The sequence below is a fragment of the Anas acuta genome, chromosome 1 (assembly GCF_963932015.1).
Source record: "Anas acuta chromosome 1, bAnaAcu1.1, whole genome shotgun sequence".
In the NCBI taxonomy this organism is placed as follows: Eukaryota; Metazoa; Chordata; class Aves; order Anseriformes; family Anatidae; genus Anas; species Anas acuta.
In genome coordinates, this window is record NC_088979.1 from 151,306,751 (window position 1) to 151,320,294 (window position 13,544).

Here is a 13,544-nt window from a genome sequence, read left to right on the forward strand (position 1 = left end):
CTTTGGTTCCTCCCCAAGCTCATTTCTGCCTCAGAGCGCTGCTGCCAGCCGTGAAGGCCATGCTCGTTCCTTTCTCTACACCTACACGGAGCTGTCCGCAGCTTGGATCGACTTCCAAGCTAAGCAGGCTTGCTAATGGGTAAAATCCAGAAAGAATCTGAGAGGGATAACGCGAGGGAAGAGATGGGAGAGCCAGGGCCACTCGCAGGGCGCTGGCACAGTGCGCAGGATGCCCGCGAAGGGGTTAAAAAGCTCGGGGGAATGACATGATTCTGCTTTCGGGACCACAGAGCAGGCAAGGACAGCTCACTGAGATTAAGTCATGCTTCTAAGTTTGGCTGTTGCTGGCCTTGTCGTGCTGCCGCTTCGCCTCCCGCAAGGAAGTTGCGGCGGGGGGTTGGTGGGGAGCGAGAGAAAAGGGCAACGGGACGGGGAGGGAGCAGACGGGGTCTGCCCATCCCGTCCCATCCCAGAGTTTGCAGGCCCTGAGTAACGCTGCAGACACTGGGAGCTTTTCTTCCAGCCGCCCGCGTGCCCCTCCGAGCTCCCCGCCGCTGGGGAATGAGATCCGTGTAAGAACATATATATATATATTTATATATGCATGTATAAATACACACACACACACGCAAACACATGTAGAGATATACACACGGAGACACGCGCACACATACGGAGCGAATTTTAAAAAATAAGATCTGAGTCCGAGCCTGGAAAGTTGAGTTCTCCACCAGCATGTGCAAAGACGGCTCCCCTCAGGAGGGGCCGGGGGTGTGGAGACGAGTCTGCCGCCGTCTGCTCCTTCCCCACGATCCAAACACCTTCCAGTCAGCACCAGGAGCAGGAGGGGAAAGGGAGGGGGGGAATGCATTTGGCTTCTTGGTTTTGTTTTCGTGGTGGTGGTTGCTTTTCCTTTCTTTCTTTTTTTTTTTTTTTATTTTTTCTGTTCTGTTCCCCGAGATGTTGTGTGTTTTAGTGGTTTTGGTTTTTCTTTTTTCAAATAAAATATACGCACGCACGTTAAAAATAGATATCTGTCCAGGTAGGGCGATACAAGTCCTTAGTGCATTTTCCATCGTCGGCCGCCGCTCGCAGTCCGAGATCCGCCTGTTGGCGAAGCCTAGGTCCAGTGCAAGTGTGGATCTCAGCCGGGCCCCCCAGCCTCAGCAGAAACACAAGGAGAAGGAGGAATATGCCCCTTCCTCCCTCCGTCCGTTTCTTTTTCTCCTCCCCTCGGAAGAAATTGGACCCACTTCCCTTTTCACATTTTCCATCCCGTCCCCTGGAGCAGGGAAGGCATTGTCCTGTCCTCGTCGCGTGTTGTGGCTGTCGGGGATCACGGTTTCATTTTTGTTCTTTTCTCATATATATATATCTTTATATATATATGCTGTGTTTGTCCTTTTTTTTCTTTTTCTTTGTTTTTCTAAAAATGGATATCGTTAATAAATGAAAGGAGGGAGAGGCTTTGGTGGGAGAAGGTCCACTGATGGAAAGGGAAGCACCATTTGCCGCCTGAATCAGTCGTTGAGGCAGACGGACAAAGAGGAAAAGTTATCACTCCAAGGACCCCATGGGGGCAATACAGCAAATATATTAAATAAACCTGGAAGCGAAACAAAAACAGGCACGGCATTAGAGTATGTAACCCTCTGCCCCTGTAGCTCCCATCCTCTCCCTTGTTCTCCTCTGGAAATGTTTGTGTTCGAGTGCCAAATTAGAAGCACGGGAGGGCTTTTGACCTTCTCTATTTTTTTCTCCCAGACAGCTCGAGCCAGAGCTGAAATTCGTGTGGGTTTGCATCACTCGTACCCTGGGAACCGCGGGCTGGCCGGGAGGATCCCGGGATGATCCGAGCCCTTGTGGTGCTCAGCGTGGGAATGACAATCCCAAAACTGGTGCCCTTTGTTCCCTGATCCTGCAAGGCCACAGGGCACAAGCCTGTCATCTCCCTGTCCTGAGGCGAGGGATGGGAATGCAAAATGAGCTGCGGCAGGGCTGGGCTTTCAGCCTCCTTTTCTGCCTCCTTCCAAATTCAGCCCCGGGTGCCGTGCCCACATTACTCTTTCTTTCTTTTCTGCGCCTTTCCCTCTCTCGTGAGGAGCCAGTGCTTATTTTCCTTCTGCTTGTAGCAGTAAAATTCTTCTGCTGCTGAGGGAACTACTCCTGTTTACACAAGTCAGGGAGAGAAGAATCAGACCCTGGCCTGACAAAGTCCAGATCTATTGCCCGAGATTCCAATTCTCCTCTCCCCTGGTATGACCTTTCTTATGCGTGCGGGCTTCCTGCTAGGAGAGGGATGAACCAAAAAGCACTGCAGCTTTTCCGTCTTTCTGCCAACCCAGCTAATGAAAGAAAAGGAAAAGGGATCCCCAGAGCAACATTAATTCTCTGCTTTCAACGGAGAATCAATAGAGAAAGGAGAACGGGAGCTGCTCCACAGGAGAGAAGAATAACAGGGATCCCGAGGGGATTTAGGTGCAGAGAGAAGCCAGCCTTGCTGCCTGCCTTTAAGGGAGGCAAAGGGGAGGCTGAAGCCTGACATCAAGGCAGGGCTGCAGCGTGACCCCGCTGCCTCTGCAGAGAGCCATAAAGCCATAAATAGGGCGCACGTGTTGGGCCCCGGTGTCCTTCCCTCTCCTGCAGCCCTGCTTTTCTCACACCCGGGTGAGCGAGCTGCTGCGGGAGGTGTCTGAGGTGCCCTGTCCCGGGGGAACACCTCTCCCGGCTGGGAGAGCAGCTCTCTGTTACCTGCTTTGTGCTCTCTCTCCCCTGCCAGCACTTCTATGCCACGAGGATTTCTTTCAGCACTTTCTTATCGTTGACATGCTTGTACTTCTTGTGTTTTCTCTTCTGTGCCGGCGGCCGGCGTACCCGCTTCCTCTGCGAGACGGCGGCTGTGGTGAACGACGGTGACAAGCCTGCCAAAACAGAGGGGAGAGAGTACAGCGAGGGGACACCGGGTCACGTCCAAATGCCTTTCCCCACACACCATCAACAAAGAGCTCTGCAATCTGTTTTTCTCGCCCTCTGCCCTCCGCAGTCTCTGCCCTCTGCCTTTCCCCACCATGTCCTCCTCCTCACCCCTCACCTTCCTTTCCCTCGCTGTCAGCCCTTTGCTGGCAGGCAGACACCCTGGGAAATGTCCTCAGGATTTAAGCCAGAGGAGGGCTCACTCCCCTCTTCCCCAGCCTCTCTTCTCACGCCTGTCTCCGCGCCATGCATGCCCAAATCCTTACGTTTCTGCTCTCGTGGCGCTGGCCGGCTGCTCCTGGGGGGCTGGCGGGACACCGCTTCGCACCGGCACTGCACGTGGTCCTCCAAAGGCACGACGACTTTCTTGAATTTTGGCTTCTTCTGGACAAACTCGATCTTGTTCACCTATTTGGAAGAGAGGCGCAGCCGAGTGATGAGCGCGGCTGCGGCTCCGGCTCTGCGAAAATAATCAGCGCTCGTGCGTGCTGGCTCCCTTCCTAAAGGGCCAGGAGGCAGTTTATGGAGCACGGTTCAAGGCCGGGGGTGGTGTGTACGGGAGCTGATTTTGCACACACGAACAGAGAAGCCCTAAAGCAGGCAAGCTTGGATGTGACTGCTCGTTTCCCCCGATCCTAGCTCGTTGGTGCTGGGGAAGGGGATGAGTGGCTGCCCACGTGCAGGAGCAGGGGGCGTGCGGGGCCAGCACGGCCTCCTTCAGGATGGTGGGGACCCGAGTTCGTGTCCAGAATGAATTGCCGCAGGGTCTCGCGGGAAGGGCAGAGGGAGAACAGCTCGGGCTTGATGCGAGCAAACACCGCTTCGGCAGGCCTGTCTGAATCTGTCTCCAGCTCTTTAATAACTCGCCGGGCTGAAGCCCTCAGCCGGGTGTTGCAGGGGGAAGGCGGCGCTCTGGAAATTCCCTCGGACTCTCCAGCAGTGCTGACTCAGAGGGAAGGCTCCCGGCTCCGCAGCCCACCGCAGGGCACGAGGGGGGGTCCTCCCACTCCAGCAGCGGCCGGGCCTGACCCCGTTCGCCTTATCTAACGCCACCACAGTCCCCGAAAGTGCTCCGCGAGCTATAAATACCGGCCCCGCTGCGCCTCCGGGGCTGGATTCCTCCAAACCCACTGCCCCAGCAGCATCCCTCGGCAGCAGCGCGGCGGCCGGGCTGTTTATCTTTCCTTGAAAGCCCACTCCACACGCTTCAGACCACACGCTGCTCGCTAGACAAACACTTCCAGCCAAACAATGGGGAGACCTCTGTCCTCAAAGAAACCATTTCCAGGTCACTTTTTCTGGCTGGCTTTTGACCTCTCGCTCGCTTTTTTCCACAAAAACAACTCCTGCTCCCCCCCTCCCCTCCCCACGTTTTTCCCTCATTCAGCCCGGCTTTTCTGAGAAAGGAATTTCCTGACGAAAAGGGCTGCGTGAACGCAACCTCTCTCCCGGCCAACCTCTGCCCGGGGGAGTCTCTCTTAGGGCTCGGGCAGGGGATCAGCGCGGGATGCGTATTATTTTTAAACAAGCTGTCTGGGAGGAAGCTGTGAGAAGATCAGGAGTAGCGGAGGGGCGGGCAGGAGGAGCAGAGCAGGAGGTTTGCCATCAGGTGCCTGCTCGCTGCTGGACCCGCTCAGGAGGAGAAGCTTTTTCAGCACAGTCAGCAGGGAACAGGCAGCCGTGTGAGCCCGGCACCCGAGACCCGATGGATTTTGGGGTTTGGGAGGAGCTCTGCGGGAGGAGGGAGAGGCGTTTTGTCTCACCTGGACGTGCCGGACGCGGATCTGCGTGGGGCGGCACTGCACGTTGCGGTTGTTGCAGCAGCCGGAGCAGCGCTGCACCTCCACGCAGGGCGGCCACACCACGAAGTTGGCGTTGGTGCTGTCCACCATGGCACGGGAGATTTCGAAGACCACCGCCCGCGTCTTGCACTCGGCGAGGACAGCTGGCTCGGCCGCTGCCAGGGCGTCTGCGGAGGGCCCGGAGAAAGAGAGGGGGGGGGGATGAAACGGGCTGAGCAGCTGCAGCCACCTCCAGTGGGAAAAGCAGAGAGCCTGCACGGCTCTGCCACACACACGCAGACTGCTCTCCCCGTCGCCCACCCACCCGGAGCCTCGCCATGATGCTCCTCACCACGGTAGGAGGTGACAGCCCTTCAGCACCGCGGGCTGAGCCAAAGCAGAGCAACCTGCAGAGCTCCAGACTCCCTCTCCTGCCCTGCTGGGGTTTAACACCCAGCTCCCGCGTGAGCCCCAGACCCTTTTTCCCGTCTGTCCACACCTCCACGTGCACAGCGATCTCTGCCCCTCCGCACACGTCCCTGCAGCACCCCACACTCACCCAGGCTTCGTCTCTCTCGAGCCAGGGACGCGGGGTTTGGACCGGGATGAGTCGCATTCAGGTCCGGGCTGGAGCTGTCCTCCTCTGCAAAGGGAAAGACACAACCTGGTAGCAGCGGGGAGGGGCAGGAGGAGAAGGCAGACGCTTGTGCCCATGCCCCCCGGATATCACACGAGGTAGAAATCCACCAGCAAGGCCACAGCCATGCCGGGACACAGAGATTTGGGGGCTGCTCTTTGCTCAGTGGAATAAACCAGTCGTGAACATGATGGGTCTCTCTCCCAGCCCTCACCCCCTGTGTGTCAGAGGCAGTTTTAGGGCAGCAGAACTGGAAGTGAGGCTGAAATGGCCCTTTCCCCCCTCTGCTGCACCGCGGGAGCTGGAAGGTAGCTCCGTGAGCAACAGGAGAGGAAGGCAGCGAGCGCTGAGCCCGGCTCTGTGCAGGTCCCCCCCGCCCCGAGGCTTTTTCCCATAGGAAGTGCTGAATAGAGCAGTGCCCGCGGTCCCCACGGAGCACTCGGCCGCGCGGCCCCTCCGGAGCTGGGGACAATGGCCGCGCGCGGAGATAGCTCCCACCCAGCCCCAGCTCCTTCCTTCTGCGGCCGGCTTTCGCAGCTGAAGGAAGCCGAATGGACGTCAGCAGCCAGGGAGCAATTCGCTTCCAGGGGATTTGGGGCCAGGGGAAGATCTCTGCTTATCAGATGCGCGGCGGAGCTGGCTTCCCACACCTAGCGCATCCCATCCCGATTCCTCAGCCCTGTCCCTGCTATCAGGGGGAGCAGGGACGTTGCTCTCAGCTCCCAAGTGGCTGCTGGAGGATGCGGGATGTGTACCAGGGACCTGAAGTGAGCTCTGCAGCCTGCTGCCATACCCCCGGGATTTCCAAGCTGAGGAGGGAGCCCTGCTTCATTCCTCGGCCTTGAGGGCAGCTGGTGGCCCTGATGGAGGTGGATCTGTTCCTTGGGCAGCGGGAGATGAGGGGCTGCACGCATCGCCCCCCACCCCTTCATCCTGCAGAGCCTGGCACGCCGTCAGGCGAGGGTGGGGGCTGCCTTTTGCGCAAAGGTTAAAGCCACCAGAGGAGAGGGAAGGAAAAAAAATAGCAACAACTGTTGACTCGAAACAAATCTCCTATTGAAAAGCGGGTCCCTCCCTCTCCAGGTTGTCCTTCTACACCCCGGGTCGGCGCTGAAGAGGCTTGGGGTGGGGGGGGGGGACCGGCCCTGGGACAATCCGGCTGGGCTAATTTTGGAAATTGCCCCATTGTGCGGCTGGTGGGCGAGGAGGAGGGAGCGGGGCGAGGGCAGGGAGCGGCCGTGGCGGTGCTGGGGAGCCTCGTCGCCTCTTTCTTTCGAAGGCAAACAATAGCAGAACGCAGCTGGTGCCCTCCCCCTCGCATTTTCCCCCCCCCTGCCCCTCCAGGGCCGTTTTGAAAGGCAGCGGGAATGCTTTTGAGACTGCGCCAGTGGTTGGACTGGCATAGGAAACAAAAGCAGGAAATTCTGTTCCCCCGTAGATAGTGTCTCGGCAAGGATTACAAAGCTCCAAACAGACAAAACACGAGAGAGAGAAGGCGAGCTGGGCTGGGGGGGGGCCGGGGGGACGACGACGGGCGGGAGCAGGGTTAGAATAGAAAGGAATTTGCTCTGAAGAGACCGTTTATAAATAAATCCCTGGGCCGGCCCAGCCGCCGTGGCGCGTGCTCCAATTCCCACACGTGCCGACCCCTCGGCGCTTCGCCGCCCTGCGCCAAGTGACCCCGCGGCACCGCAGCCCCCGGGGCTCTTATCTCGGGGCACGAGGCCTGACTTCGTTCCCCGGGCACGTGGCCTCTCCTGCGAGCTAAACCCTCAACGGGACAACCTGCTCGGCCCTCCTCTCCTCCGCCAGCCCGCGTCCACCTCGCGCTTCCTCGCCTCCTGAGGTTAGGAGACACAAAAAGGCGTCGACTTGCCTCCCTCCTCTCGGTTTCACGGGGACTAAAGGTGTAAATGCCCAGGTCTCGGCCCCTGAGTGGCTCCTGTGTTTGCAGTGGGGTCTGCTGGTAGTGTGGCCGCTGGAAAACGGACTGCCCCTTTCTCCCCACCTCCCCCAGAGAGTTCAGAGGAATAAGAGGAGTGTTTGGCGAAGAGGAGATTTACCTACGGAGTCTATCCGCAGGGCGCGCTGGAGGTCGCTGATGGAGCGCACCGAGCCGCCACCCAGGATCTCATAAATGTCTTCGGGTATGGGGTCCCCCTGCCAGATGACAAAAAAAAAAGGAGAAAAAGCAGTGTTAGAGGGGGTGACCTGCAAACCATGCATCACAGAGAGCGAGCGGTGGGAACCCAAGGTGCACGGGGGGAGGCACAACAGAACCGGCGGAGGAGGATGTGCCCTCACCAAAGCAGGAGCCCAAAACCCAAGCAGCAGCTGGTCGACCAAAAAAAGCCCGCAAATGCCTGAGCTCCGCGGTGAAGCCCTGAAAGTGATGCGAGCGGCCAGCAAGGCTTCCTCCCCCAGTGCTGGATGGCTTCTCCAGGTGGCCTCTCATTCCTGCTGCCTGCAGCTCAGGCGTTTTCACAGACTTCCCTTGCGCTATCAGATCAAACCTCCCCAATATTTCCCTCTGTTATGAAACTCCCTCGCGGGCTTTGTGAGAGGAGCGTGTGCGTGTGCGTGTGCGCGCGCGTGTTCTCAAACCACAGCGGCCCAATAATACCCAGCATTTGCATACTCTTTAAAAATATTTAAAAAAAAGCAAGCTGGGGGGGGTGGAGAGGAAGATTGACCTTCGCAGCTGAGCTCGCTGCTCCGCTATGAGCCCGCGGCCAAACCGCAAACGCCGCCGGGAGGGGATGAAAGGGGGCTGGGGGCTGCGGGGTGAATAAAAAACACGTGGGAGCTTGGGGGACACTGGGTGTGGGTGCCAAAAACCTGAAGAAACAAGGTTTGGACACGTCGGGGGGCGGGCTGAAGCTGGGGTTTGCGCAGGCAGGTGCAACGCCATCCATCTCCTTGGGGCTCTGGCGCTGGCACCTGCCTTGAATTGGTCCCGGTGGCAGCACTTAGCGCGACTACAAAGGAGTCGTGTGGGAAAGCAAGCGCTGATTAAACCCTACTTCCGAAAGGCTAGAGAAAGAGACGGAGGGAAGTGCTGGCCGGAGTGTTTGCTTAGCTCCTAGCTCTCTTCATTCAGGGCTACTCATGCGGAAAAGCTGCTCTTTCAGCCGGGCGCGGGGATGCCGCCGGAGGCGCAGCCCCAGGCCATGCCCTGTAACTGAGAGGAGAGCTTGGCTGGCTCCCGAACCCCGCCGGGATTTTCCTGTGTTTTTTTTTTTTTACGGGCACTTGGTGGCACATGTGTGGTCCCACCGGCTTACGGCTATCCCTTCCCCGCAGAGCATTTCCTTTCAGCTCCCAGGCGAGGCAAAGCAGCGGGCGGGTGGCCACGCGTTGGCTTTCGGGCACTGGGGGGTTCTCACCGCGACGAATGCCCGGCGAGCGAGAAGCCCTCATGGTTCAGGGCCCGCTGAGGGGCTGCGAAATGAAGATGCCTTCTGACAACCCCCGTGGTGCGAGGAAGAAGCGGGAGCACCCGGTGCTGGGTGGCGAAATGCAGGCGTTTTGGCGTTTGCACCTGTCAGCCCGGCGCATCTGCGTGCCAGCGCCGCCGTGCATGGCTGCCCCTGCTCCTTCCTGACACTTAATACGTGTAGGAAATGGAACTTTTTTTATTTTAAACCCCGGCACCCGCCGGGGGAGAGCGTGGGCAGGTGTTACGAGGCTCGGTGGCTCTGGAGACGAGCCGGGAGCTGTCACCTTGCTCAGGGAGCCGGGAGGGGGGGGGAAGCAGGGAGGAATCAGGGATCGGGGGGCTGCATTGCTGGGCACCGCCCGCAGGAACGAGCTCCGCTCCCTGCTCACGGCAGCGTTTCGGGTGCCAATTTCTCTCCCGTGGCAGATACTATCGGCATGGCTACGGCGTATCCGCAGCCCACGCGGCTCAGAAGCCTATCCTCCTCCCCGGGTCTGTGCCGCAGCTCTGCATCTGACATCTGCAAGCCTGGGAAGCTCCTTCCTTCCCCCCGCGCTGCAGAACTGTGCCCAAGAGGCGGCTTCACGGACACGAGCTGCGGCTCGTCCCTGCTCCCTTTGGCCTCTGGAAGAGCAGCCCCGGGGCTGGGAGGCTCAGGGCACTCGGTGGGGAAGCAGAGGGCCACCAGGCTCCTCCAGCAGGTGCCATGGGGTCAGAAGGTGGGGGAGCGGTGCAGGAGGGGGGACCCCCGGCAGCACAGCCCAAGCCGCTGGTGCTTTTCCTGCTCAGCAACTCTTCTGGGGTTATTTGTCTAACGCAGGTTAACAATCTCCCTTTTTTTTTTTTTTTTTTTTTTTAACTGCGCGGCAGATCAAAGAAGACTTTTGTCTCAATGGACTCCTGGCTGGCTGTCAAGTGCCCCAAGGCCTGGCCTCGTATTCCTGCGAGGCCGCTGAATTCCTAGAAGAAAGCCAGTTTGTTTTTCCCTCCCTCCCTCTGCCCCCAGTGCCTGGCTCTCCCCCGAACTGCACCCGCAGGGACGTCCCCTCCCTTCTCCTGGTGCCACGGCACGTCTCTGCAGCAGGCAGCGGAGCCCTGGGCAGGTTGTGGGTGCGAGGCCGGGGCCTCACGGGGTGGCAGCTTCGCCTCCCTCCTTCCAGACGTCAGCAGCTTGGGCTGCTGCAAACCCATACACGGATGGCAGTGCCCTGCCACGAGCCCGTGCCGTCCTATGTCACCGTCCCCACACATGCGTGCTCTCCCAAAATCAGCCTCGCCACGAGCTCCAGCACCTCTGGAGCTTTCTGCCGATGTTTGGTTTCGAGCACTGGGGGAGCTGAAAGCTCTGATTCGTGGGCAAGAGCTGCAGGATCTGCAGCATCTCCCCTGGCAGCAGAGGTGAGGTGGAGAAAGCAGCCAAGGATGCTCCCAAGGTGAGGGCTCCTCCAGCCCTCTTGTTTTTCGGGTGCTGTGCCTACAGACCTACGTGGGACCGCACCAGGAGGGCAGGGCAGCACCCAGCTACCCCCTCCTCTGCCCAGGAGGGAGAGGATTTTCCTGAGCATTTCCACGCTGACCACAGCAGGGCATCTCAGCAGTGGGGCCTTGAGTGATCAGCCAGGCAAAAAAAAAAAAAATAAAAATCATATAAATAGCATTTTTTTTAATGCTGAAGCTGATGGGGAGACACTGCAGTGCCTGGCAGCACTGAACACAGCACGGGGGCTGCTGTCAGAGGACCACGCATGCAGACACAGCCCTCCTCACAAGAACCCCTTCCACGCGAGGTGACAGCTGACATTTTGCTTCCTTCAAAGCCTCAAACCTAAGGTTTGACCTAGCCCACATTCCTAAAACACAGCCTGATTTTTCCTTTCCCCTTTACAAGGCGGCGGCCCGCCGTGTGCCGGCAGCAGCGCAGGAACCGCTGTCCTTCCCTCCCGCTGCCACTTGCCTCCTCGCTCCCTTCCCGACACCCAAAAGCATCATCCCTCCGGTTACCATTCCTCCTGGCTTCCCCGATCTGTCCTCGCCCCTACCCGATGGTGGCAGGCGCCCCGCAGGCTCCCAGCGGGAAGGGGCACAGCGGGGCCGTGAGCGAGCGCCCGGCCGCACCCCATTCCTCGGGAATTCCAGAAAGCGCTGCCAACAGGGCTTCACCCAGGCAAAGCCACGCCTGGCTCAGCCCATCATCTCTGTAAATGTTGCAAGGCAACTATTGCAGCCCGCGGGGCGAATGCAAATCGCTTCGCATCCCCGCTTCCCAACTGGCAAATACCTTCCCGCTGAGGCGCGCGCTCCCTCCCGCTGGACGGGCTCCAGGGCCCTCCAGCTCCAGGTGGGTGTGATGGAGGAGGGAGAGGGACTCGGGAGACTCCAGCTCAGGTCGCTGTGGATCGGGGCAAGTTGCCGAGCCTCCTCCGGGACCTTCATGTCTTTAGAAGGGGTGCAGACCCCCTTTGGAGGATGCCTGCTGTTGAGCAGCGCTGTCGGGGGCATGCTGTACCCCTGGTGCTGAGGTGACATGCCACCCTTGGATGAGGGGACTGGCTGTAGGCAGCAGCTCGACTGGAAACCTTCTCGGTTCCCCAGTGAAACGGTGAATATCGCTCTTCCTCCCAAGAAACCTCATGGCCGGAGCCAGTACCCCCAAACTCTAACCCTACCAGGCTGCCTGGCGTTTTGACGCGGTTACAGCCCACCGCAGCAGCACCCTGGGATCAGAGGCATCTTCCCCCATCTTCCAAGCAGAGCTGACGCTTGGTACAGCACGGGAGAAGCCACCCGCGGAGGAAATGCCCTCCTCTGCCCCAAACAACCCCAACCACCGGGCAGCCCGCGGCTCCAACTGCTTCCCTTTGCGGCCGGGGGCGAAGGCGAGGGCGAGGCGGGCCCGTGAGGAGGCGATGCCAGGCTTCGCGCCCGCCGCCTTCCCCCAAAATGGGGAAGGAAGGGGCAGACATGATGCAAAGGGGAGGAAAGTTTTGGTGGAAGGAGGTTTCCTGACCCTAATAGCAGCCGAGCCGCACGGCTCCGTTGCCTCGGGTAGGGCTGCGGTGGGGACCTGAGTGCTGTGGCGAGCTGTGAGGGGGCTTCACACCCTGCTTAAATTCTGCCTGCGATCGGATGGCGGATCCCGACTGCAGGATTTGGGGTCCTGCGGCTCTTTTTTTCCCCTGTTTGCGCTTCTGGGAGGGGAAATGCTGGAAAACGGGCTGCGGGAGGGGAGGTGGCTGCACCCTCCAGGTGGGGGACTGCTGTCTGTCCTTCACGGTGCCCACCTACACCCCCAGCAGCGTGTGTGGCAGGGACAGCGGGGCACGATGGCGTGCAGCACCCATCCCTGAGCCAGAATCTCCCCGCACCCCTTTTATTTTCCCTTTTTTTCTCACCCCCTCGGCTACACCCCTCACAGCACCCCCTTCCCCACCCCTCACCCCCGGTGCAGCGCCACCCCCTTGCCTCACAGCCGACAAATTTAGGGGACCAACCGCGGCTCCCAGCCTCCCCCCGACCCCAAAAGGGCACCCTAAAGGGGTCGGGGCAGCCCCTCCGAGCCCCTCTGAGGGGAGGCGGAGGGCCGGGGGCTGCCCGCCATGAGGCGGCCCCGCCTCGCCTCGCCCCGCCCCGGCCCCGCTCCGCCGCTCTCCCCGAGCCCCCCTTGGGCACCTGCATGGAGCCAACTCACCTCCAGGCTGGCCAGGGGCAGGGAGAGGACGAAGGCCAAGAGCACGCCGAAATTCATCCCGGCTTCAGGCCCCGCCGGCTGCGGGCACATGGACGGAGAGCCCCGGCAAGGCAGGGAAGAGCTGCGAGCTGACAGCCAGCCCCCCGCGGCGACCCCCGCGGCCTCAAGCTCCGCGCGTCCCCATCGCCCCTCGGAGCTACAGGAGCTGGGCGAAGAGGGGCGAAGGGGGCTGAGGAGGGTCTGGGTGGCTCCTGGGCCGCTTTGCTATCTCATAAGGTGGCTGGGGACGAGCCGCGGTCCCGGCGGGTGACGGGCATCCGAGGGTCCGCGTCCCCCCGTGCCGCCGGCGGTGCCTCGGTGGCTGCTCCTCTACCAGGTGGCCCGCATGTTATTTCCCCTCTCCTTCTTCTTCCTTGCACAAATGCATGCGTGTCCGAGGAGAAAAGCTTCTGCGGACGGGCAGCGACGCCTCAGTGTTCTTAGAGGGGGGAAAAAAATAAAAATACGCACGGAGTAACAACAACAACAACAATAATAATCAACTCTTCCAAAGTTTGGTGCCAAATCCAAAAAAAATCAAATCTTCCTCGGTGTCTCTATTTTTTTTTTCTCTCTCTTCAAATTCTCTTTTTCTTCCTCTCGCCTTCTCGTTTCCTCTGAGAAAAGTTGTAAGCTGGATTTCTTCCCCTTAGGTTAAGCGCTGGCTTTGGTGCCTCCTGTTCTGCGACGCCGGCAGCAGGCTTGGCCGCGAGGTTTTGCTTTGGTTTTGGAGACAGGTGAGAGCAAACGCCTGGGTTTGGTGGTTTTTTGTTGTTTTGTTGGTGGTTTTTTTCTCTTTTTTTTTTTTTTTGCTCCAGACTGCGCCCGTGTGCCTTGACAAGCCTCAGAGCCCAGCCGCCTCCCGCACCCTGCTGCAGCAAGAGAGGAGAAAACCGACAAGGTGAAATGCAACGGGAGCAGAGTGAGCCGCCGGAGCTGTATTTTAGCCTGCGAGCTGGAAGAGAGACTAAACTGGCACTCGGGGCT

At 59.5% G+C, this 13,544-nt stretch overlaps 1 protein-coding gene and 1 long non-coding RNA gene across 4 annotated transcripts; one reads left to right on the forward strand and one right to left on the reverse strand.

Annotated features, from left to right (window-relative positions):
• Positions 1-573: 573 nt before the first annotated feature.
• PDGFB (platelet derived growth factor subunit B) lies at positions 574-12,653 on the reverse strand. The gene is made up of 7 exons (XM_068666486.1): positions 12,519-12,653; positions 7,455-7,551; positions 5,314-5,397; positions 4,737-4,942; positions 3,240-3,381; positions 2,752-2,921; positions 574-1,606 (listed from the first exon to the last, which is right to left on the reverse strand). Exons 1-6 carry the CDS (start codon positions 12,606-12,608, stop codon positions 2,785-2,787), a joined length of 756 nt encoding a protein of 251 aa, XP_068522587.1. The 5' UTR covers positions 12,609-12,653; the 3' UTR covers positions 574-1,606; positions 2,752-2,784.
• On the forward strand, positions 10,813-13,305 carry LOC137847873 (uncharacterized). Of its 3 annotated transcripts, none has more exons than XR_011091108.1 (2): positions 10,813-11,168; positions 13,211-13,305. It is a non-coding gene; the product is annotated as an uncharacterized lncRNA (long non-coding RNA). The 3 variants fall into 3 exon arrangements; XR_011091110.1 differs by lacking the exon at positions 10,813-11,168 and adding an exon at positions 11,186-11,875; XR_011091106.1 differs by lacking the exon at positions 10,813-11,168 and adding an exon at positions 12,488-12,628.
• Positions 13,306-13,544: the final 239 nt, after the last annotated feature.

What these genes read in the sequence shown, in the direction of transcription:
- PDGFB (XM_068666486.1), bottom strand. Translation starts at nt 12,608, where the DNA reads ATGTGCCCGCAGCCGGCGGGGCCTGAAGCCGGGATGAATTTCGGCGTG. An exon ending in TCCGCGTCCGGCACGTCCAG is followed by an intron (nt 3,382 to 4,736) that starts GTGAGACAAAAC and finishes TCTTCCAAATAG; the next exon opens with GTGAACAAGATCGAGTTTGT. An exon ending in AGCGCCACGAGAGCAGAAAC is followed by an intron (nt 2,922 to 3,239) that starts GTAAGGATTTGG and finishes CTGTTTTGGCAG; the next exon opens with GCTTGTCACCGTCGTTCACC.